Source organism: Emys orbicularis, chromosome 10, assembly GCF_028017835.1.
Source record: "Emys orbicularis isolate rEmyOrb1 chromosome 10, rEmyOrb1.hap1, whole genome shotgun sequence".
NCBI lineage: Eukaryota > Metazoa > Chordata > Testudines > Emydidae > Emys > Emys orbicularis.
The window spans coordinates 30,662,516-30,687,108 of NC_088692.1; the positions used below are offsets into that span (position 1 = coordinate 30,662,516).

The window sequence follows — 24,593 nt, forward strand, 5'->3', positions numbered from 1 at the left end:
CTACAAGGGGTCGACTTAAATCACAGAGAAATCACACATTTTTCATGGGTTGGTCACAGCATAAATAGGAGATTTCGTAGCTATATTATACATCCGCGAAATTTGCTATTTATGCCGTGACCAACCCACAAAAAATTTTCTCTACAGCTTTTCTCAAACTGTGGGCCCTGACCCAAAAGGGTCACCTGGGACACCTGGCATTGGCCACTGTCGGAATACAGGATACTGGGCTAGATGGACCTTTGATCTGACCCAGTATGGCCATTCTTATGTTCTTAAGGGGGTCGCAAGCCTATTAGGAGGTCACAGTATTGTTATCCTTACTTCTCCACTCCTGCTGGCGGCGGCACTGCCTGAAGCTGGGAGGTGGGAGAGCGGCAGTTGCTGCCCAGGCACCCAACTCTGAAGGCAGCGCCACCAGCAGCGGAGAAGAAAGGATGGCAGGGTATTCTGTACTGCCGCTGGCAGTAGCAATAAGACTCACCTAAAGCTTATCAGGAAATAGCTGTCTTAACACAGCACTCCACAATCAATTAAGCCTCAGCACATGTGAGTTATTCACAGTCCTATTTTTATATGGGGAAACTGAGGCACAGAGCAGCCATTTGCCCTAGACCACACTGGCAGGGGTTCCTGGATCCTAGTTACATAATCAAGCCGCTAAGCTAAGCTGCCTCCGAGAGGCCATCAGTTCTCTGGAGAGCTCCCTTCTTGTCTCCAGGCTGCCTACCTTGCCTTTGTGCATTTCCTGCAGCCACTGACGGAGTCGGATCAGGCAGCTTTCCTGCATTGGAGTCAGCTGCCCCAGGTACCGTTCAATGTAATCAGCGTCCAGTTTGTCAGCTGGAGAGGGAAGAAAACAGCAACTCAGGGGAGAATTCACCCTGGTAGAAGTGGAGGATCTGGGGAATTGTACAGTTATTGCCATACACTAACACACACAAGCAATTTCCACTGGGAATTTTCAAACACTCTCGGCCTTCTTCATCAACAGTCTGCCTGGCTTTTGTCTGGGAAAGGCTGGACAGCATCCCAAGGAGTCCATGGGAGACATTTTGATTACAATTAGGGCGTGGGGACTGAGTCAGTAATTCGGGATGTCTAGGGCATCACAGCAGGGTCCACCCAGTACTCAATGGTGCCAATATGCCTTCTAATTCCTGCCTCCATCCCAAAGCTGCCCTGGTCTCTGGCTGGGGTTTTCAAAGGAGCTTCAGGGACTTAGGCACCCACCTCCTTGGATTTCAATGGGTTCTGGGCACCTACCTACCTTGGGCTCTTTTGAAAATCCCACTCCACTATATTCCTACAGCAAGAGGGAACAGCGGCCAGTCTGGATACTGCTGAAATGCTATTCCACGGATAGCCACCAGGGGGAAAGAGTGAATAACTTTAGTGGCTCCTCTCAGTATACAAGGGTGGCCTTTACCATGAGGATTGTCCTGTGTGGCTAGTGCAGCGCAGGGTCCCTCCAGGGCATAGAGACAAAGGACAAGGGGATCACATCTGCCAGCATGTGGCATTCCAGGCAGATGCGCAGCCGGAGGCGTTTGTGTACAGGGAACATGGTACCAAGAGTAGCGGCACAGGCCAGCAGCTGTGCTGGAGGCCTGTGGAGACAGAAGGGAAAGGAGAGCAGAGGGAATATTTCTGACCCTGGATACAATAGGCGACAGTATCGCACAACAGGGATCACATGCCTAGAGAACACGCTGCTGCCCCTCAGTCCTACAGGAGAAATGAGCCTTCCTAAATGCACCCTCACCGCAGATCATAGACACCGTCTATGTGGGTGTTCCGGGGCTGGAGCACCCATGGAAAAAATAGTGGGTGCTCAGCACCCACCAACTACAGCTGATCGGGGGTGCCCCCACAAAACAGCTGATCAGAGGTTCGGGGAGGGGACAGAGTGAGCATTTAGCACCCCCGGGGAAAACTAAGTCAGCAGCTCATAGACTCATAGACTTTAAGGTCAGAAGGGACCAATATGGTCATCTAGTCTGACCTCCCGCATGATGCAGGCCACAAAAGCTGACCCACCCACAACAGAATCTTCCAGCCAGCTATGCCACAGATCCAGCCAAGCTGGGGAGCAGAGACACAATGGAATGGAAAGAGGGCAGCTGGGAGAGCCATACAAAGCTGGCAGTTCAAGAGCAGAGATATGTGAAGAAAAGGAAGCCAATAATTCTCTCTCCCCCCCCCCCCCTGCTCCCCACCCGGCTGCTAAGTAGAGTTCTACACTTCTATAGCACCTTTCATCTCGAAGCACTTTACCAATATTAACTGTGCCTTCGACCTTCCTTAGCCAGTGGGTAAGTATTCAAACCATTTTACAGGTGGGTAAACTAAGGTATAGAGAAGCTACATGACCAAGGCCAGGCAGGAACAGAACCCAGGAGTCCCAGATCTCAGTTTCTTGCTGTTCTCGAAGTTCCTGGAGACATACCTCAATTGCAAGGGCCAGGGATTCGGAGTTAAAGCTCCCAATGTTGCAGGTGTCACTGCAATGCTACAATGACCTCTCACTTCCTTCTGCTTAGGCAGACACTTTCACACTGGGTTGGAGCCTTTTCCTACATCAGGCTGCAGGAGCTTCAAGAGTTAAGTGGCAGAAAAATCCCAGTGAGAGACCCAGAAGGTCTTCACTGCTAACCTTCACCGCTGCCTGGGGATAACATACCGTCAGGGCTAGCCGTCTCTGCAGCGGGGCACGAGCTGCCTGGCTGCTCTTTGGTAGTTCCATGCATGCAGGACTCTGCTGGCACAATACCAGGGTTGTGTCCCACAGCCAGGGCCCTCTTTTCCTTTTGTCTGCTCACTGGTGGAGGTGTCCATCGGGGGATGAAGGTGATGCCCTGGGAGATCAGCTCCTTCAGGTAATGCTCGATCACCTCCTTGCCCTGGAAGCGAAGGCTTGCATTAGAGAGAGAAACCCCGTGGGAAAGGATTTCTAATGCTCCGAGAGATCCGTATCCCTCCCAGCCACAAGCGGGAAGGGGGAGTTTCCCTAGCCCAGGGAAGAAGGAGCACATTCCCGTGTTTAATGGCCTCGTGCAGCAGCTTTAGAGCAAGGCAGCAGGGAGCGGAATGGACTGTGTGGGGAATGTTTTATTGGAGTGTGAAAGGCACACTCTAGAGAAGAGAAAACATGCTGTTACTCAGGAGAACACCTGAGGTAAGAACAGGTTTGGGTTCAGAAGAGGGAGAAAACAGGGTCAGTCAGCCCTACACATCTCACCTGTTTGCTGCACTGCTCCCCTGCGACCCTAAACCCAGGGAAAAGGCCGTCAAATCAAACTATCATCTCCCCCAAGACAACACCATTGCACTGCCCAGATCCCGTCAGAGCAGAGTCTTTAGTGGAATGAAACAGGCACCCAGGGCTCGTCCTTCCTGCATGTGTATTCAGGAAGGAGGCTTCCTGTGTGGGGACACTGGTCAGGTAGCGACTCAAGGAGCCTGGACTGCGCATGGAACGTAGCCCTCACACAGAATAATTCCCTTACAATCTCTGCATGGAGATATCCAAATGAACAGATTGTTTTGCTTGTTGGATAGTGGCTTAATCTCCCCTCTCTACCACTGAGACTCAGAGACCCAGGGCAGGGCCCAGATGCTCCTTAGAGCTGTGTTTTCTCTCTCTACAGAGGACGAAACTCAGGCAACAGCGAGGCGAAGGGACTTATTCAAGGCAACGGCACAGGGGAGAATTGGTCACAGAACCTAGGTCTCCTGCTGATTCCCACTCCCTTGATCTACCCATTAGAGAACATTGCATCTCATGACCCTTTGCGCTCACTGCCATGGCAACCTTGGACCCGAGCAGCCATTTTACTTCCCCACTTCTAACGGGCTGTGGACACTTGAGCTGCAGTTCTCGGAGCTAGGGGGAAAGCCAGCTCTCACCCGCTTGATGTTGGCAGTGTACTGCTTCATGGCAATTTTCTCCACTGTGTTTTCAAAGCCAAAGAACGACTTGATGTCAAGAGACGCAGACTGTTCAAAGCACGTCCACTCTTCATTCTCAGGGTGAACCTAAACTCAGACAGAGACAGGCCCGGGGTCACACAGCGCAGAGCAGACCAAGGCTGCCAGCCTTCACGCCAGGCAGTAATGGGGCTGTTCACTCTCCCAGGCTGCAGACCAGGGGGCTTCCTGCAGGATGTAGGTCTGTCAGCACTTAGTGATCTGATTAATCAGGACTGCGATGCTCAGTCTGACAGCAGCGTTAGAACACATCTGGAGCACAACCACTGTTAGGATGGGATTCTCCCCACCCAAGGAAATCAAGACTAAACCTACCTCTGCTGCTTGGCCCCCCAAATGGTAATGGCAGGAGTAGAAAGAGCATTACAACAGTGCCGAGAGCATTGAATCAAAGCCATGGCGCTAGACGCAGTACGTGCACATAGCAAGAGATGGTCACTGTGAAGCAAACCCGCAGCCAAACTAGGGCTGCTTGCTCAGCTGCCCCTCCAGCAGAGCCTGCAGTGACTCAGCCTTCAGGCACGCGGCAGCAGCTTGTCCCTAAGCAGAGACTGGGTCATTTGAGCCTGGGGTCATCTATTTCCCCAAGCCAGCCAGTGCTGTTGATCTATCTATGCAACAGTATTGCCCGGCCAGGAACCCTCCTGCTGCCTCGCAGCGTAACACACTCTCCAGCCTGTTCTTGATCCTGTTCCTGCCCCAGCCTTGCCTGAGCCTGGTTCCGGGTCTTGTCCTTGAACTACTCCGACCTCACTTCAGCCCTTGCGCCTCCTGACCCTCAGACTCTGACTATCCAGCTTCAAACTTTGGCCTGCACCTGGACTCCAGCTATGGTACTGACTTGGCTTGTCCCTGGACTCTGATCTCTGTTCTAGCACTACCCTCAGCCCAGCCCTGACCCTACAGCCGGCTTTGACCTCCACTCCATCTGCTAGACCCAATTACCAGGAGGAAGCGCCTGACAGTCATTGCTACTGCCCCAAACAGTTCACAAGTTAAATAGATAAGACAGAGTGAAGGAGGGGGGGGAAATTATCCTCCCTTGTTGAACAGATGGGAAATGGGTACCCAGAAATTAAATGACTCACCCCTAGTTGCCAGGAAGTCTGTGGCAGAGCTAGGAACTAAATCCAGGTCTCTTGAGTCTCAGCCACTACCTTAACCACAGAACTTCCTTCCTCTCTAGGCAGTCTCCCTACATTCTTTTCCTCAAGGAAAACACCCACATAGCTCTTACCTCTATCCCTTGTGAAGGAGTCTGCTTTCCCCTTATGTGTTACTGTTTTAGCCCAGTAACAGGGTACAACACCCCCCCCCCCCATGCACATAGAGATTGGTAAAGAACAGAGTCCCCATAGGGATTATAGGCAGCAGCCAGAGAAAGATCTTATTTCTCCAAGGAACACGGCTGAGGTTGAAACATGAGAAAAACCTGTTTCCTGTACACTCCCACAATTAAGAGGAAATGGGCAAAAATAGACAGCAGGAGCATCTCAAGGATGCAAACAAGTAGTTCCTCCCTTCCAGAAAGCAGACATATCTTGGAAACCCAGGAGTTAACCTTCCCTCCAGAGTGGTTCAAGACCCGCAGGTAACACACTGCGGTCAGAGAGATCCCGGTAGCATGAAATTTGGCACTGGTGCATGCGCACACACACAGCATCACTGCTGGGCTCACCGAGCAGCAGCTCAACACAGTCAGCAGCTGAGATAGACCCATGGTGACAGCAATGGAAAAACCTGATCCATTATCATTTCCATGACCACCACACCACACAAATGTCCCAATGGGCCCCCCAGTGAAATCGGGGGGGGGGGAGATTTGGGCAGGGGGTTAAGTTATTTGCTTTGCTAGAAGCGACAGCCATTGCAAGCTTCTTTGATTCCAAGAAGCTGCACTAACGTACAAGTGCTGAGAGGGCAGGTAAGTAACATGATCTGGACATTTGTTTAGGAAACATGGTGAGGTATCCGATTGCTTCCAGAAATAGATGACGCTATTTTTAATGGTGATTGAACCCCTGTGGTCCAGATGCACTGATATGGTACACACACTCGACAAGTGGAACACGCTGGGTGACATCTTCTCAGGCCACAGATAAGCAGCACAAGAGCTTTATCTAAATGATCGACACAGGAGCAATCTGGAAGTCCCGGGGACAGAAAGAGCACGACAGGGAAGCCAGGAACTGCGCTCATTTGGGAGCAGCATGAGAATTCAGCTGCCACAACTGCCTGCCCTACCCACCACCTCAACTTCCCATCACAATAAGTACTTGGGGCTCCTCCCTAAACTGCTAGAATCATGCCAAGGCCAAACCCCGACACTGGCCAGACATCCCTCTTAACTCTAATTCTAAACCCAGAGAACTATGGGAACACTTTATACCAAATCTAGAGCCCCACCTGCCTCTCCTTGCTCTCTGATCTCACCCCAGGACCTAATGCTCCAGCCAAGGCAAGGTAACTCTTTCCCCCCCGATGAGCTAGCTGCTGAGCACTCCCACCTTTGGGAGTCCCTTCAGGTATCCATCAAAATGGAGCCCCCAATCCAGGTCAACAGGCTTCCAAGTCACATTGGATTACGGCCCAGCATCCACACTCTTCGGAGCGCCCTCCCCTGGCTGTTAGCTCAAGGCGGAAGGCTTCCGCCACGGTCACTCAGCTGCTCTGGCTCACCACATGGTCAAGAGGAAAAGGAAGGCTGCTTGGGAAGAGAGGTACTTACCGAGTAGCTACACATCTCAAGGACAACAACACGATTGGCAAAGGTCTCGTTGTGAGCCTCAATGAGGAGTGTTCGCTCCTTCCAGTTCACGGTGTTTTTCTGTATGAAAAAGACATACTCTACCCCAGCGATCTGAGAAGGAAGGAAGAACAAAGCCATACAGGACGTTAGGAGATGTGGGAGCAGAGCAGTCACCACGGCTCCAGCCTCTACTGCCCAAAGCAGCAGACACAAGGAAGCCTGGACACACTATGTACATTAGGCTCTCACCTTCTTCAGCAGCCGCGGAGCGTCCACATTCAGCTTGCAGCTCCGTTCGACAATATGAACAGCTCCATCATCACTCTTGGATTCCTGAAGGATCTCACTGCCCAGGAAGACAGGGATCTCTGGGCACGTGGGAAAGCGCTTCTCATAAGCCTAGGAGACGCAATGAAGAATAAGGCTACACCTACACTGGAAGTGCTGCAGCTGTGCCGCCCTAGTGCTGTAATGTAGACACTTACTACAGCGACAGAAGGGGCTCTTCTGTCGCTGTCGTAAGTCCACCTCTCCAAGATGTACTAGCTAAGTCAGAGTCTACATCAGGCCTTATCATAAAATATCAGAGTTGGAAGGGACCTCAGGAGGTCATCTAGTCCAACCCCCTGCTCAAAGCAGGACCAATTCCCAACTAAATCATCCCAGCCAGGGCTTTGTCAAGCCTGACCTTAAAAACCTCTAAGGAAGGAGTTTCCACCACCTCCCTAGGTAACCCAGTCCAGTGCTTCACCACTCTCCTAGTGAAAAAGTTTTTCCTAATATCCAACCTAGACCTCCCCACTGCAACTTGAGACCATTACTCCTTGTCCTTAGCCTTAGGTCAGCTAAACTACATCTCTCAGGGGAGTGATACCTAACTTTGTAGTGTAGACCAGCTCTGAGCCTCAGCCACCAGGCCATTCACAAAGACCTCTGCTGACAGGCCACAGAGCTACAAAATTCCCTTCATCTCAGAAAAGAGGAGCTAATGCAGAGGGTTAAGTTATAGCGCGGTGCACAACTGCACACCAATCTTTACTAAAGCAGGGATTAGTTAATCCCTAGGAAGGTGTGGAATCTGTCATGGGAGGTTTGAGAACAGGATGACAAACACCTGTCAGGGATAGTCTAGATCAGTGGTCCCCAGACTGTGGGGCACAACCCTATAGGGGGGCACGGAGGAACATTCGGGGGGGGGGGGGGGTGCAGCAGGCCCTGGGGGTGGGGAGAGAGCTGTGGCCAGTCCCACTCTGCCCTCAGTTCCACCCTTTGCTCCACACCCGAGTCAGCTCTGGCCCCAGCCACAGCTCCACTCCTCCCATTGCTCTGCCCCCAGCTACAGCTCTGCCCTTATTCCCTCTCCATCTCTAGCCCAGCTCCTTCCCAGCTCCGCCATCAGCCCAAGCTCTTCTGCGGAGGGAGCTATGGCTGTGCAGTAATGGAGGGGAGGGGCGCGGACAGTTTCCATTATTGGTAAGGGGAGGGGGAAAAGAAGAGCACAACAGGAACTTCATGTTAGCTAGCGGGGCCCCTCCAGGTTATATTGTAATGTGAGGTATCTGGGAGCCAGGTGATTATTGTGGGTTGGTGGAATGGTGTTCCATCTCTGGAGACCAGAGCTACAATCCTAACAGGTCAGAAGTAAGACAATTACATAAATTTCCATCTTCTGTCAACCCTCCTTCCTCCCTCTTCCCAATTTTGGGCATGTCCCAGAAGTATTACCTGACTGAACAGCATTCTCAAGAGGCCAGAACCAGAATAGCTGCAAGTCAGAATTGAAGTGCCTTAGCAGAGCTGTGCATGGCCCCAGGAACACAATAGCAGGGGATAAAGATTGAAGTGTTTGTGTGATACTTGCACTACATTAGCACTAGAAAAGTAGTGCTGGAAAGGACCTCAAGAGGTCATCTAGTCCACCCGCCCATCCCTCAGCTGAGGCAGGACCAGGTAAACCTTGACCATCCCTGACAAGTGTTTGTCCAACCTGTTCTTAAAAAACCTCCAATGATTGGGATTCTACAACCTCCCTTGGAAGCCTAGTCCACAGCTTAACAAACTTTTTATAGCAGTGGTCCCCAAACTTTTCACATCATGCCCCCGCTTATCCCAGTCTGCATGGCCCCCCTCTGGAGCTGGTGGCAGGGCCGTGGCTTAGGGGGCGTTTGGACAGGGGTAAGCCACAGCTGGGGGCAGGTCTGGGGGTGGGAGTGGGACCGGGAGCAGAGCCACAGCCAGGGGCCACGGCTGAGGCTGGGGGCGGGACTGGAGCCAGGACCAGGACTGGGGGCAGAGTGGAGCTGGGCGGCTCTCCTTCCCCATCCCCATGGGGGCTGGCCCAGGCCTTGCCGTGCCTCCCTAGGGGGGCATGCCCCACCATTTGGGGACCACTGCTTTATAGTTAGAATTTTTTTTCCTAATATCAAATCTAAATCTCCCTTGCTGCAGATTAAGCCAATTACTACTTGTCCTACCTTCAATGGACATGGAGAAGAATTGATCACCCTCCTCTATATAACAGCCTTTAACAGATTTGAAGACTGTTATGAGGTCACCCATCAGTCATCTTTTCTCAAGACTAAACACTGCCAGTTTTTTTAACCTTTCCTCATAGGTCAGGTTTTCTAAACCTTTTATCATTTTGGTTGCCGTCCTCTGGACTCTCTCCAACTTGTCCACATCCTTCTGAAAGTGCGGTACCCACAACTAGACACAGAACTCCAGCTCAGGCCTCACCAGGGCCGAGTAGAGTGGGACAATTGCCTCCCCTGTCTTACATGTGACACTCCTGCTAATACACCCCAGAATGCTATTATCCTTTTTTCTTTGCAACTGCATCACACTGTAGATCCACTGTAAACCCCAGGTCCTCTTCAGCAGTACTCCCACCTACCCAGTTATTCACCATTTGTACGTATGCTTTAGATTTTACCTTCCTAAGTGTAGTACTTTGCACTTGTATTTATTGAATTTCATCTTGCTCTGTAAATCGTTAATGCTAGTTTATCAGAAAGGCTCTCCCCAGCTAGGGGCAGGTGCCAGGAGCAGAGTGGAGCAGGTGTCAAGAACTAGCTGCTGTTCTTCCTTAGTCTGGCTTTCTCTTAAGCCAAATGCCTTCAGCAAAACCCAAGGGATCCGCCTATTCTGTAGGACTTTGCAGGGGTTTAAACTTGCCGCGTGACTGTGCAGCACAAAGGACCCCTGAACTGCAGCCGATAGCTAGAGCAGGTCCAGTTCACGTTCATCTGCCTTAAGCCTGTAGACTTGGCTGGCTGAAGCCTTATCTAAGGCCAGGCTAAACTTGTGACTTCTGTCGAGCTAGCTCAGGGGTTCTCAAACCGGGGGTTGGGACTCCTCGGGGGTCACAAGGTTATTACATGGGGGGTCCCGAGCTGTCAGCCTCCACCCCAAACCCTGCTTTGCCTGCAGCATTTATAATGGTGTTAAATATAATTTTAAAGTGTTTTTAATTTATAAGTGGGGGGTCACACTCAGGGGCTTGCTATGTGAAAGGGGTCACCAGTACAGAAGTTTGAGAACCACGGAGCTAGCTGCTGAAGAGTTGTAGGGCAATGTGTGACTTCAGCAAACAGAACCACATGGGTCGGGGAGCGGGCAGGTAGGGCTGACACCTCTCAGGGGGAGTGTGGAAGATGGGCCTGGTGATATTCAAATGGACAATATTTGTAATTTGCAGCCAGGCTTTTGAACCAGGCCAGTGCCAGCCTTGGACAGCGCAGCGGGTGTCCTTGCCAGCACTTGGGTCACTTTCTAGCTACTGTACCGGTTTCTGACACCCTGTGGCCATGCTCTTAGTCTGGGGAGGTGTGAAGTCATAATTGGGTTTTTGGTGTCTTTGTGGGAGTGTTAACAGCATGTGTAATAAATTATACAAGTCAGAAATGATGAGGGCAGGTGCCAAGTAATACTGCACGCTGGTGGCCCAAGGGGTAGCTTGCAGCTTTCATTGGCCCAGTGTTGAGAATCTGATGCTAAGGAATGGCTGGGCTGAACTGCCTGAGGTAACTCTTGCCTAAATGCTCCAGGAAAAAACATGTTTTGGGGTTGTTTTTTTCCCTCCAGGGGACAAGAGTGTGAAAACAGTGATCTTGGGACAGTGGAGGTCATGAATTTGGAGGAGGGTGTGGGAAGCAGGGAATGTTAACCCCATCCTCCTCTTCTGGAAGAGAGATTGGTACGCTGACAATGGCAGGTTTCAGAGAGCAGGTAATTAGGGAATCCATGCCTAACTCTCTGACCCTAGAGCAACGTGCAGCATGGGAACCAGCTACCTGGGAGCATCCTTTGGCAGTGTCTGGCAGTCGTGAATATTCCTGTGAGGCTTGAAAACCTGTAGCAAATCAAGCTGCTTGAACAATAAGGTGCCTTTGGCCAAGGAGCCAGTTTATCCTGAGGGTGAGATTAGACCATTGGTGATTAGCCAATCGCTCCGGGAAGCTTTAATTTTCCTTAAAACGTCCTCTCCTCAAAAGAGGATGGCCTTAATGGGAGGCCTTACAGGCCTGGGGAGATCTGCAGAGACTAATACATGACTTGGGGACATGACTTGATGAACATGCGAATAACAGGCAGAGGGTGAGTTAAGGATGTGAGCTCTGAAGGCCAGAATTCCACTCAGGATAGTCTCTCTTCCTATTCTGGATATTTGAGCTTGCTGACCGCCTGAAATCGATGCCATTCCATTCAGAGATCTAAGAGCAGGGGAGCTGGAATGTGTCCTCAGAAGCCTGTGCTATTTTAAGGGCGGGTGCTATTCCCAGCAGCAGGCCACACAAGCCTGGGTGGTGGGAAGTCAGCCTCCCATACGCTGGGGGTGTACACACTGCTTTGGTAATTGGCAGCCCCCACAGGCTGCGTTGTGCACATAATGACATCTGAGATGATCTCATTTATGGTTGTGTTATCTCCTTTCTGTGGTTGGTTGGCTGAAGGGACTTGCACTTCTGTGACACACAAGAGAGTCTTCCAAGTCCATCATATTTGCCATATACTGACTGGGAGCTCCTGGCAACTTAACCCAGTAGCCCATGTATAGCCGAGTCCAGCCTCCATTTGCACCAATAGCAAAGAAGTCTGAAGGGATCCATGAGACTGCTGCAAGAAAGAACCCTTTCCACCGTCCTCAGTTTGTCTGCCCTAGGGACCTTTGTACAGTACATGCTCCTGTTTAGTTATTTTTTATTTACAGCTGCACCCACCACCATACTAGGCACTTTCCATAAAGCCTCAAGAAGGATGATCCGCTCTCCAAGGAGCTTGTAGGACAGACAAGTAGAGAGAAGTTAGGAGAAGGAGAGCAACTTGAATGCATGTCAGCTTGATTCACAGTAAGCAGCATGGCAGTGGGGTATTAGTAGGTACTCAAACATGGACAAAATTGGGGGGAGGCTTTGCAGATAAGCTTGGGATAGGGGTGGCCCATGCATAGGAGGCAAGACCTGGAGGTGATGGCGTGTGAAGCATGCATGTAGTAAAACTTGACATGGTTAGATGTTTGTAATGGAGCTAAATTTGGAGGGGGAGGGGGGGAAAATGGGTTTTGCATTGTGTATTATTCCATTCTCTTCACTTAATGCCTTTCAGCAGAGGATCTCCAAGTGCTTCACAGAACTGAATAGGAATAGAAAAGTTTTTAAAAAGTGAAAAACTTCATAAATTTTAAACTTTCCTCTGTAGTGTTGGTAATGCAAACTGCAGCACTGGGCTAGTGCAGGACTGGGTGCTGGGGAGGAAGTGAAACTGACTAGTTTAGCTTCACTGTCCAAAGGAAGTAAAAGTCGAGGAAACAACCTGCATTGCTAGGGAATGTGTACAGTAATGCACAGCATTTGCCTAAATTGAGAGATTGGAGCAGCCCTTCCTTTATGTCTCAGTTTTACATCTCCTCCTGGAAGTCAGTCCTGGTGTCTCAATCCTGACTGCCCAGGCTGGGTTACCCTATTACCTCCTAAGAGGGGAGTTGGAGTAGTAACTAAACCAGTGCTTCCAGCAAAGAGCCCAGACCAGCAGAGGGAGAGCACAGGGAACACAGGTCACATAGTAACAACAGGAGGAGGCAAGAGACTGCAAAACATTGCCCAGTGCCAGTTTCTTTCTAGGAAAGGCCCCTGAACATGTGCTTTCTTTCAGGTACCAGGATGACAAACACCTTCCCAGCACATCTATTGGGATGAAGCATTAGTTCACTCAAAGGGACACTATCAACTTAGGTCACTGTATAAATCAACATGTCACTAACTACGTTACCAATACAGATTGTTGGAACTGATCTTAAGATATTCAGTGTACTTTTCACTCCTGATGCGGTTTATTTTTGGTACTCCACGTAGCAGGGATCTCCTTCAGGGCCTATATGCTACACATATTGCTGCTCTGTCAACTCCTAAATAATGAAATAAGACTAGTCAATTTCATTTTGTTTATAGGCCAAATTTCTAGGCAGTGTTGCTTCCAGGTTCTCATACACTAGTACATTATGCAATGCTGCAGGGGAGCAGTTCTCTGCCTAGCTGTTTCCTTGGGAAGGTCAAAGCCAATGTAACATTTTGCTTGGGCCAGAGGTTTGGTAAAACCTAGTTTTCACAAAGTCTAAAGATCAAGTCAAATTTGGCCTAAATACTGCCTCTTTAGTAAGAAAAAGTTGGTTTATGGCTATGAAACCCAAAAATGTAAAACATCTTAAAGCAAAGGAGACACATTGCTTCTTTAATTCAAGCACAGATCTGGTACCAGGAGTCCACTCTGCAACCTAGAGTAAAAACCACTACTGCTGCGCCTCCTCCTTCCCACGATGGAATACGTTACTCCAGTAACAACAAGCTTAGAAACAGCAGCCACTGACTAACGAGTCACTGCTAATGAGTCACTCCTTCCTGTTAGAAGTAGGCACACAGCCCCTATGGAGTAACTAAGATAACAGCCCAAACACACATCCTAAATAAGCTTTATCTCCTGGTTTGAGAAAGGATTCCTCTTCTACATGTCAACCTTAAGCTCTCTGCTAATCTTCTCTACACACCAACAGCAACTCTAAAAATACAGTAGGTCATGGCAGCTGCCTGCGGGTCATGTGGAGGAGACATTGGAGAGCTGCGCCACAGTGCTTTATGGGGACCACCAGAGCACTATTGACCATTCTGGTACCCCTTTCATCACTGCAAAGAGATACAGGGCTGCGCTGCTAACAGATGCCAGGTGTGAGGCTGAGCTTCCACCCTCAGCAGCTAGACCCACCAGCACATTTCTCCTCCAACAGGCAGCAATCACAATCCCAAAGGGGGAAAGAAGAAGGAGTTTTCACATTAAGCAGCAGTTGCCATTCCTCACCCCCCCCCCCCCCCCCAAAAATCACTCCATGGAGTTTAAGATGCAGAACAGAAAACAGCACAGCCAAATTGAACCTGAACGGGACTTAACGTTACCAGCCATAGTATTAGAACAAGCTAATCTGTCTGCATTTGCCCTTCCAACTCCTTGCTGCAGTAATTCTTCCCTGAGTTTTTCCAAGGAAAAAGCCCCTTGGAGTCATGGCTCTGCAGGCACTGAACTAGTCAAGAACTATGTTCCTTTTGGGTCTGTCGGTAATCCAACATGATTCAAGTGCCGAACAGAATCAAATGCGTACAGCAATGAGCGATTTAGTCATCCTGTCCCCCCTCCTTCCAGAGTGACCCACTTGGGACAAATACTGAGCAAAGCATCGCTCACCTCCAGTTTTCACTTCCCGCAAATCCTCCAGCCTGAACCTGCCAAGTCTCCACACCAGAATCCAGGCCACAGACTGTGGAACTGCCTCTTCCAGCTACAATCACGTTCCAAGGCTGACTTATTACCAGATCAGGAGAAAATCCCAGAGCAACTGATCTGAACAGCTGCAGCAGCTGCCTGGGCAACTTCGACCACTGAATATACCCGATTAGCCAAGTACTAATCTCACCATAACAGTTAGCAAAAGGATCTTTCCTTATGCTGCACACAGACCTCTTACCCTTGAAAGAGAGGTCTACAATGGTAGTTAATTCAGGCCTAATCTGTTCTATGGCCTTGTCTACCTCAGAGGTTATAGCTCCAGCTTTCGCACTGTTATACCATCAACACAGCTCCACTGGTGGTAGCAACTGCGACAGAACCGGTGCAGGCAACTCATCAGTGGCCACCAATGTTCCAAGCAGCGTAGGGTTAGGCAACTCTGTGCTTAGCACACTTGTGGCTGACTGGAGTCCTGTATAGCACTACCATTAGCAGAGCTGCAGCAACAGTGAGAAATATAAGCACAAATCCTAACATGCACACCTGGCCTAAGAACTACCATGCTTTTGGAACTAAATTGGGACACCCATCTGACTGGATACAACCAATATGGCTGAGTTATGCCCACACAGCAGCTTTCCTCACAAACCAGTCACGTGTCAGCCATGGTTGTAGGTCCACATTGCCAAGTGTGTATCAGTGCACTACAGCATGATCTGTTCTGCTATCCCAGACCAGCTCAGCATACAACACACACAGAACAGCACCAGCAGCACGTGGAGCAATGTGCCCTGTGACATCCCATAGCACATAGCCAGAGGAAGGGAATGGCCAGCCTGGTTCCATAAGCACGGGTAAGGGGTCCACCAAATAGTGTTAGGGTTAGCTCCCACTGCTACTAACAGAGGATTAGCCATGTTTACAGCCAGCCATACCACAACAGATTACAAACTCAGGTCAAGTTATAGTGCTGGGAGAACCTCGGGGGACCCTGAGAGTGAAAGTGCCACACGAGAAAGACATTTTTCTCCAGTAAAGGAAATTACACCCTCTAAAAACCTCATGATCCCTCTGAAAGGGGGTGGTGTAAGGGAGGGGAGTGCCCCCTAAGCTACTGTGTTCCTCTCCCAGCCTCCATAGCCTCCCCCAAATCCTTCCCCCTTTCATAGGATAAAGGTCTAGAGAGAAGGTGCATGTGACTCAATACAATTCCCCGCATCTCAAGTATCCCTCTCATCTACCCCCTCTTCAGGATAGACGATGCATTCCTGCCCACCCTCTGCCCTCCAGTATGCCCCAGAGAATGGGAGCACATGCCCAGGGCATCTGATCTTTACACAACTCCTCCTGTTTCTCCTCTGTGGGTTTTCATAACCCATCAGGCAAGTGACCTAGAAACAGATTACACAACAGATGTGCCTCAGGAGTCCGGACTTGGATATTTCTGTCCGTAACAGCACGGACGCCTAAGCACCAAAGCAGAGCAAGCACTAAAACACCTCACCAGCGTAACTCTGCTGTACATGTGCAGACATTTCAGCCCAGACCCTGCTGAGTCCTGAGTGGTTCCTGCATGCTCCGGTGAGGCAGCACTCAGAATTAGGTTATCTAGCCTCATACTGTACCAGAATATCCTTGAGGGGAACATTATCCTCTCGGCTCATGAAAGGAAACTGAAGGGGATTAGACAGTAAGTCAGCACAGTGTTGCGTAACAATTCCCAGGACAGCAGCTCTGGCTTTCTCCCCATGCCAGTCACTTCTCTAAGGCTAGAGAGAGGCTTCACAAATTCCCTGTTAGTACACATTACTGCTGAAGGGACTGGTTTGGACCTTGCATGTTAGGAGCCAGCTCCTTCAGCAGGCTGGGTAAAACGAGGTGAGGCACCAACCTTCTCGCTTGTTCTCCGCCTGCATTGCCTCTAGAGCCCCCTGCCTAAACAGGCAGCCATTTGTGAATGAGTGCTGGCAGTTGGGCTCAGAGGAATTGGGCCTGCTTACATCTGCCAAATGTTGCTCCAGAGTGGTTCTGTGGCTCCCACAGTGGGGCTGTCTGGAGACAGTGGCATGAAAGAGAGCTGCTGTTTTAGAAACAGGCCCAAGCGCACAGATCAAGATGGGAGAAAATGGAGGACAAATCACTGCACGCAGAACCCAGTTAGGGGGGTCTAGCAAGCGCACGAAGGCTTGTCCACATCAGAAAAATTACCTCGCATTACAAAATAACCTGGAGGGGCCCTGCTAGCTAACATGATGTTAAGCACTCAGCGTAAACAGAGACCGCTATGTTTAGTGTCGTGCGAATGGGCTGTGAACAGTAGGGTTCACCTTAGGGCCAACTGAGACCAGCTGACACCACATCAAAACACAACGTGTCCCTTCCTACGCTGAGTCACATTTACCATTGTGCAAGTTACCATGACTCCTCAAGCTTGTGTTCTAGCTCAATGCAATCCTCCAGTGCAGAGGAGCCTTAGAGAGGGGGTCTGTGTTGGGAGAATGGAGGGGGGGGGGGAGAAGAGGGGAGTGAAGGTATGATGTCAAGTTTGGAGCTGAAAAGCTCCAAAGCAGCATCCCCCCCAGAGGAGAGGAGGGGTGTTGCATTTCTCTTTAGTAGCCACTTCTAGCTGGTGTGGGGAGGCGGGGTGGGGAAGAGAGATTTTGACTGACTCTAGAAAGAGCTGTGACCCTCCCTCATGGAACAAACTGCCTAGGGAGGTGGTGGAAGCTCCTTCACTGGAGGTTTTCAAAAAGAGGCTGGACAGCCATCTCTCTTGGATGGTTTAGCCACAACAAATCCTGCATCTTGGCAGGACGTTAAACAAGATGACCCTTGCGGTCCCTTCTAACCCTATGGTTCTATGGCTCAGACGTTGTGTCAACCACCATCCAAGGCTCGAAGAGAGTGGACTTTAGCCAGCAGTCCTTTCTGTGTCTGCTTAAGTCAGGCCAGCACTTAGGGAGACCCTGTGTGGTGACACATGGCAGCTCAGGCTCTATGGGTTAGTCTAGGAGACCAACAAGGGCCATATGTGTGTCCAGCAAACGGAATAAAGAATCTTCATGATATTCATCATAAGAGAACCCTGCCTCTTGTCTACCCAAGGGTAACACAAGAGAAAACATGGGTGGGGTTGGGGGTGGAGGGAAGGTGCAGAGGAGTCAGGACTCCACCAGGGGAAAAACCCCTCCAAAAACACGCAAAGCAGTTATGGAGATAGGTGAGAGCTTTCTGTGACTGAGCAAATACTTCCGCTCCAACCCAGAGATCCACTGGACTCCAGAGCTATAAACACTGATCTAGTGTTAGCGCCTTCTGGACGGGAGCCAATGATCTGCCTCATTCCTTCAGACTCAGTGAAAGGAACAATTCAGTTAACTCCAGCTGGTTATTACAATGCATCCACAACTGAGCGACACAGCAGACCTTCCAGGACCACGACATGCGCTGTAACTGGATGCTGCTAATCCTGGAAATCACTGACCTGCCCCATCTCCCATCTGACAGGAAATACCATTCCAGTCAGGCTATTCTGCTACAGTATTCGCCTTCATTTGCTATCTAAATACAAACCTACCGAAGGTCCCCTTGATGCCAACAGGCAGAGGACACAGAGGGTGCAGCACCTAAGGTTGTACAGGGATCCCGTGTCAGATATCTGCATAGCAGTTCTCTCATTCTGCTCTTTGGTGGTCTCCACCGAGAGCCAGTAGCCCACTGCTCGTCATAACCATTGTGAAATGTACGTATGGATAATATTGAAGGAGTTAAGAGGAGAAAATGATGCTCTTAAGGTCTTGGTGTTAAGGCAGGTCCCCAGCAGGTGACATAGCTTGGAGAGGTTCCCTCAGGCAGGAGGAGGTAAATGATGCACAAATGGCCAGACAGGGAGATGGGTATTATATGTCTATTTGCATACTGAGCCAGGTACACAAGCACAGACTGCCAAAAAAAACAAAAACAAAACAAAAAAAAACCGACAGTGTAAAAAACTGCAGGGGCTATTCTGTGTATGAATAAAGATAAAGGGCTGGGCTGGCATATCCTGGAGTGCCTAGAGATACACAGGTTTCAGAGTAGCAGCCGTGTTAGTCTGTATCCGCAAAAAGAACAGGAGTACTTGTGGCACCTTAGAGACTAACAAATTTATTAGAGCATAAGCTTTCGTGGGCTACAACCCACTTCTTCGGATGCATCCGAAGAAGTGGGTTGTAGCCCACGAAAGCTTATGCTCTAATAAATTTGTTAGTCTCTAAGGTGCCACAAGTACTCCTGTTCTTTTTAGAGATACACAGAATCCTTCACCGAGGAGGCAAACTGACAGTGTGCAGGTCTCATGAGAGAAGGGTCACAGCCAGCCGGCTGCTACTTGACTCTCTCAGCTTTGTTAAACTAATACTGGATTTCACTATAGACAGATGTAAGTCCTGCGAGTTAAGCAGAGCAGTGATCTGAGATGGACCTGGTATGCTGAGGTGTACTGCTCCTTGTGGTATGGACAGTTTTGCTGCTCCCAGAGTGCCCAGGGGCTAGACACTCCAGGGAGAAGCTCGGAGGGCTTGAATGTGCCTGTTGCTAACCTAGAGGGGGGGGGGGGGGGGGGAGGAGAGAGAGAGAGAGTGTGTTGCACCTGGCTGGTGGAGTGGGGGAGCTGAATGCCAGGCACAGACAAGGCTTTCTCACACTAAGGGCGGGTGGTAGTGGGTGCCTCCCAACCCTGGTTACCCCCAGGAAGCATTACACAGGTCAAGACATGATCAACCATCAGGATATGTTGGACTCTGCAAATGACCCTTCAGCAGTGGGGCCAGAAGCCACCCTCTACTGAGGAACGATTGCTAGTTGGACAAAATTTTCCATGTCCCACTTTGGGGAAAGTCTGGTACCTTGGAGAAGGAAGGTAGTGAAGCAAAGCGCCCAGGGGCAGCCAGGCTCTTGGGGAGAGGAGCAGAGCAGGCCAGATGTACCATTGGACACATACAGACCAGTGAAAAGTTTGATCCACGTTATTACAAATAAAATGCAGGGAAGTGCACATGCATTGCACCCTTGTGCAAGACAGGACAGTTTCAACCAGTCACTTCCAGAAGCCGCAGTGGGAATTCAGGTAGGCAGGACATAACCCAGATTGGAATTTGGCCAAGAAACTGTGGTTAACAGACTTACACTCTTACCAAAAGTGCCCTGCCTGAAATATTTAATACCCACAAGTGCCCAGGGTCCTCAATTTTACTTTGTCAATTGAGTTCTTCAGGGCAGGGACCATCTTCTCTTTATGCACAATGTATCTAGTACAGTGGGGCCCAAGCAGGTTTTTAGGCACTACTGGAATACAAATAATAAGGACATCTCCAAAAGCACAGTGCCCCCTAACACCATGCCAGGGCCTTGATTCAGTACTGATAAAAGTACAACACCCCCCTCTGGTGACCCTTAGAGCTCGCCCATCCAGGTGCTGACCTACAATGACCCTGCTCAGCTTGAGCTCACATCATCACAGCACATGGTGATGTGTCTGCAAGCAAGAAAGAGAGGATAGACTGAAGGAAGAGTCTAGGGCCTGAGACGCATTGTATGGACTCCAGTGAAAGGAAGCTTACATTCCGTTTGGGTGGATCTGCCCTAGAATTCATGTAGTTCTGGGCTCAGTCCCTCCCAACTATTCAAATGGAATACTTCGAAGCCAACAGAAGTCTCAACCCCAACACTGCCTCAGTACCACACACTAAGCATCAACAACAGAAGGCAGTTAAGGGAAAGATGTTTTTGATGTTCCCAAAAATATACATATTAAGTCCAGAGTAAACAAATGCAACCAGCAGCTGTTTCAGAGTCCTGGATGAATCAAATAGCTGCTCTCAGCAGCAAAGAGCATTTATCAAGCACTTCATATTCAGTACGTGGGAACCATCCTACACCACCAGCTAGAGAGGAATGCATCAGAGGCCGTCTGCTCAGACTGATGCTGCTCACTCTCACTCTGCTTAATAATGGAGGGGTATAGAAACTGGACAAGCGAAGGCAGCTAAGACAGCGCGTCTAACCAGGGCTGTCATTTTTGGTATCTGTCCAATGAGAGTAACTTGGGCATGAGGATGTCGTGCTGTTCGTACCGCATCAGCACAACATGGTACTGTGGCCTCAAACCATCAGGTCACACTGAAGCATGTCATAAAACAGCAGGACTTTTGTGGGCTCTGAAAAAGTATTGAGACCCATTAGCTTCTCCCAGTCACATAAAGAATAATCCAGGAACTAACAGGGCAGGCTGGAGCGTGGAAGAGAGGAGACATCTTCCTATAAAATATTTGATATGGACCATTGTTGGACACAAGTATCCAGGTAAAAAGACCATTAGTCTGCACTCAGAAGGCAATTTCTAGAGTTTTAATTATTCCATTAAAATGAGACTTGGTTTCCCACAGTAACACCCATTTTGTAAGTACTGCACTGATCTATACTAGGCAATTTCATGAGCCACGTATGAGTTGCTCAGCTCCCATCAATGTACAGGGATGGTTATTTTGAAACCCTTTTTTCCGGCTCTTGCTCATCTCAGATACTCTGGGCTAGTGTCAGCCAGAAATGCCATGTCAGACACACTCTGAAAACTGCGTCACTGTCTAGGTCACGCCAGCTCCTAAGGAACCTCGGAGCAGTGGGCAGGCAGGCTGCTCGCTGCCAAGTGCCGTCGTGTGTCAGTCGCAGAACGTTCAAGGGCAGAGTGGGTAACATGCACCTGCAGGCAAGTGCCTCTCTGGCACTTCCTCAGTTATGGAGACGCTGCACTCAGAGCTCCATCCAATCTCTTCGGCTGCTCTGTACAGACCTCTCCCATCTGCTGCAGCATTCTAGCTGCTTAGACTAGATTCCAGCTACTCAGACAGAGATTGCTCTCCTTGCTGCAGGGGGAATACTCTCCTGCTAACAGGATCCAAGCTTGAAAATGGAGGCTGCAGAAGCAGAACTGTGTGTAATGTACCTTTCCGTTAAAATTCTGATTCTGCCGATCAGGGATATAAATCTAGACTTGCACTTTTAACCAGTTAGGGACTCCTCAACCTTTATACTGGGATGTATCAATACCGTAAACTTTAGAAAACACTGGACTGCAGTTGACCTAGATACCCTTCCTGTCTGCATGTCTTGTCATATAGATAATATGAGCCATTGTTGTATCCATATGGGATGGATGGATGGATCCATGGATCCTATAGATAGATGCACTGAACCTGTCATTCTATTGCAAACAAACCCATAAAACAAACAGGACATTTGCTAGTCACCGCCACGCTTGCATGTTATACCATTTTCTACCACCCTTTATCTTATCGAGTTAGATTGTAAGCTCTTAAGACTGTCTTACTATGCATCTGTGCAGCACCTGGCACAATACAAATGAGCTTTTGGGTCAGACAGAGGACTGTACATACCTTTCAACAACTGTGGCGGTGATCAGGGAAGGCATAATACAGAAGAGTTTAAAGAACAGTCAGTCAATCTATTTACACCCTAATATGTACCTTCCTTAAGTGTGACCTGAAGCTTATATAAAGTATTTAAAATCCAAGCTTCACAACAGAATACACATGGGCACTGAGGAATTACAAATCAAAGCCAGACACATCCCATTATTATTATTTACTCTGGTTGAGTCCTTTAGGCACTGCTGGGATTGGGGCCCTATTGTGCCAAGTGCAGTCCATACACTCCCTACCCCATAACACTCACAGCCTGAATAGACAGGTAGTACTGTCATCCCCGTTTTACAAATGGGGGAACTGAGGCAAAGAGATGCGAAGCCCAAGGTCACATAGGGGATCTGTCATGGAACTAGGAGTTGAACTCAGGTCCTCTGCTTCCAAGTCCAATGCCTCAAGCACAAGACCATCCTTCCACCCCATGAACCACTGTATTGAATCATTGCACTCCAGAAAACATGCCCATAGCATTTTGTGGCATTCCAATACCAAAGAGGAGGAGAATGCTTGGCTTATGGTGACACGTAAGTATGAGCATAAGTGATGGCAAAGTCGTTTGCTGAAGAGCGAGCTGGTTTCATTTTACTCCCACTCTCCATGCGTAACTGCCACCCAGTGACAGTTTAGCACTCTGCATCTGTGCGAAATGCTCACTGCCTCCCACGTTAATGGAACATTCCATTTAAATCCATCTAATAGGATAATTGAGACTGCACCGTGACTGATCCGCTGTTACTATATTCAAACGTCAGCATCTCTAGAATCTTTGTGACTTCAGCCTTCACACTAACAGCACGTTATGCCTGGCGGGGTGAGGATGCTGGGCCTCAGGAGATCTGGGTTTCACTCCTGGCTCTGCCACAGACTCCCTGTGACAAGGGAGTCACAGAGTAAAGACAAGGCCACATAGAGTAAAGGCCTCACATGGGCCGCGTGACCTTGGACAAGTAACTTCATCTCTGTGCCTCAGTTTTCCCATCTGTAAAATGCACCTAATACCTTTGCAGAGATGACACAAGGCTTAGTTATTTAGACATATAAAGGACTAAATGTCACTTTTCGTTCCCAAAGTCTTCAAACCACAGGGAGCTAGCAGTTCTGTCAAGTAGAAAGCATCCTGAAACCAAAAGCAAACAGAACTAAACCACTCGAAAATAAACCCATCAAGTCTTGGCCTCCAGGAGTTCTGCTAACCAGCTTACAAAGGATTTGTCTAGAGGCGAACGTCCTTATATTAGCAGGCAATCTATTGACTAGCATCTGGCATCAGGGCAATCCTGCTAAGATAGACTGTGATGGTGCTGAGAAGCACACGCACATCTGGCACGTTAGTGCTGTTCGCACATCTCTTTGTAATGAACATTGCTGTATTGTTTTAACAGGGGCTGTACAGAGTCAGCATGGAGGGGAAGACGCGGAAAGCTCCTACCACAGCAAGCAACATGCTTCATTAGCCTGGGATATGTTTTGCCAATTTCCATAGCACACACGGCCCTGGCAGTTCGCTTCACAAATTAGCAAGGACAGAAAGCGAGTGAAAAGAATCAGTCCAACACTGAAGAAAAGAGGGCCGTACGCTTTGCCTTTCACACTAGGCTGGTTGTGAAGGAGCCTCCAGGGGACTGGATTCCTCTCAGTTTAGAAAGCACCACCACCATAATGGTGCATTCAAAATTTAGGAGCCAACTGCAAGAGCCTGCCAGCCAGTCTTAGCTGCTGTGACAAGAGGCAGGATGAGCGGCTGTTTTGGACAACCAGGTCCCAGACCAGCTGTACATTAGGAAAGGCACCAGGGGCCACTACCGTCATGCAGGAATCCAGACATAGCAATGGGGCCAATAGGAACCCAAGGCTGCAAACCATTCTAGGGAATGGTGCATACATCCTCCATCCATGGACGCACTTCAACCCATTCATCTAAATGTTTCCCCCCCTTTTCTCACCATCTGTGTCAGCTACTAGGAAAAGCTAGAGTCCTACTTCAGTAGTAAGGGCACATGGAACATACTGGGGATGTTCTGACCCAAAAAGGCTCAGTCTTCCCAAGCAGCTACACAGTCACTGAACAAGATGAACCCATATGTGGGCCTCTGGGCTGAATGACCAGCTGCTCAGTGTTTCCCTCTGAAGTCTCCCAGAGCAAGGCACAAGCCCACCCAAGGGCCATTCAGCTCATTCCTTAGAGATCGGTAGCTGAGTCAGAAATATCACACTAGGAGTAGTAGCAAAAACCACCCAGCTATAGAACCAGAGCCCTTACCTTTATCCACCATGATGGGGATGGCATCACATAAGGTTGATCGGCCTTTTTTGAACTACAAAATTTATCAAAATTTCAAAGGAAAAAAAATGGGATTTTTTTTTCAAGAGATTCCCTCCCTCTACCCTCCACTTTTTAACCAGCTCTAATCACACTTATCTACATAGTCTCGGTCCCATACACAGATCTCATGTCAGATTGAGAAGGATCAGAGAAACCTATGGAATCGGCTCATCGCCACTTTATTAATAATATTCCCTCACCATGGGAGTTTCTAAGCAAAATGGTATTTGGGGAGGCTGCGAATATCCAAAGATGGTTCCTTAAACAAGGGCCTAACCAA

General features: G+C 49.3%; 1 protein-coding gene across 1 annotated transcript in view; it reads right to left on the reverse strand.

Moving 5' to 3' along the window:
* The window catches only part of SEC14L5 (SEC14 like lipid binding 5), a 42,504-nt gene that overhangs the window by 17,029 nt on the left and 882 nt on the right, over positions 1-24,593 (reverse strand). Inside the window, exons 2-6 of the mRNA XM_065412332.1 lie at positions 6,989-7,138; positions 6,719-6,850; positions 3,910-4,038; positions 2,684-2,903; positions 731-843 (exon numbers count right to left, since the gene is read on the reverse strand). Of these exons, the coding sequence (XP_065268404.1) occupies positions 731-843; positions 2,684-2,903; positions 3,910-4,038; positions 6,719-6,850; positions 6,989-7,138 (744 nt within the window). The remainder of the gene's footprint in view (positions 1-730; positions 844-2,683; positions 2,904-3,909; positions 4,039-6,718; positions 6,851-6,988; positions 7,139-24,593) is intronic.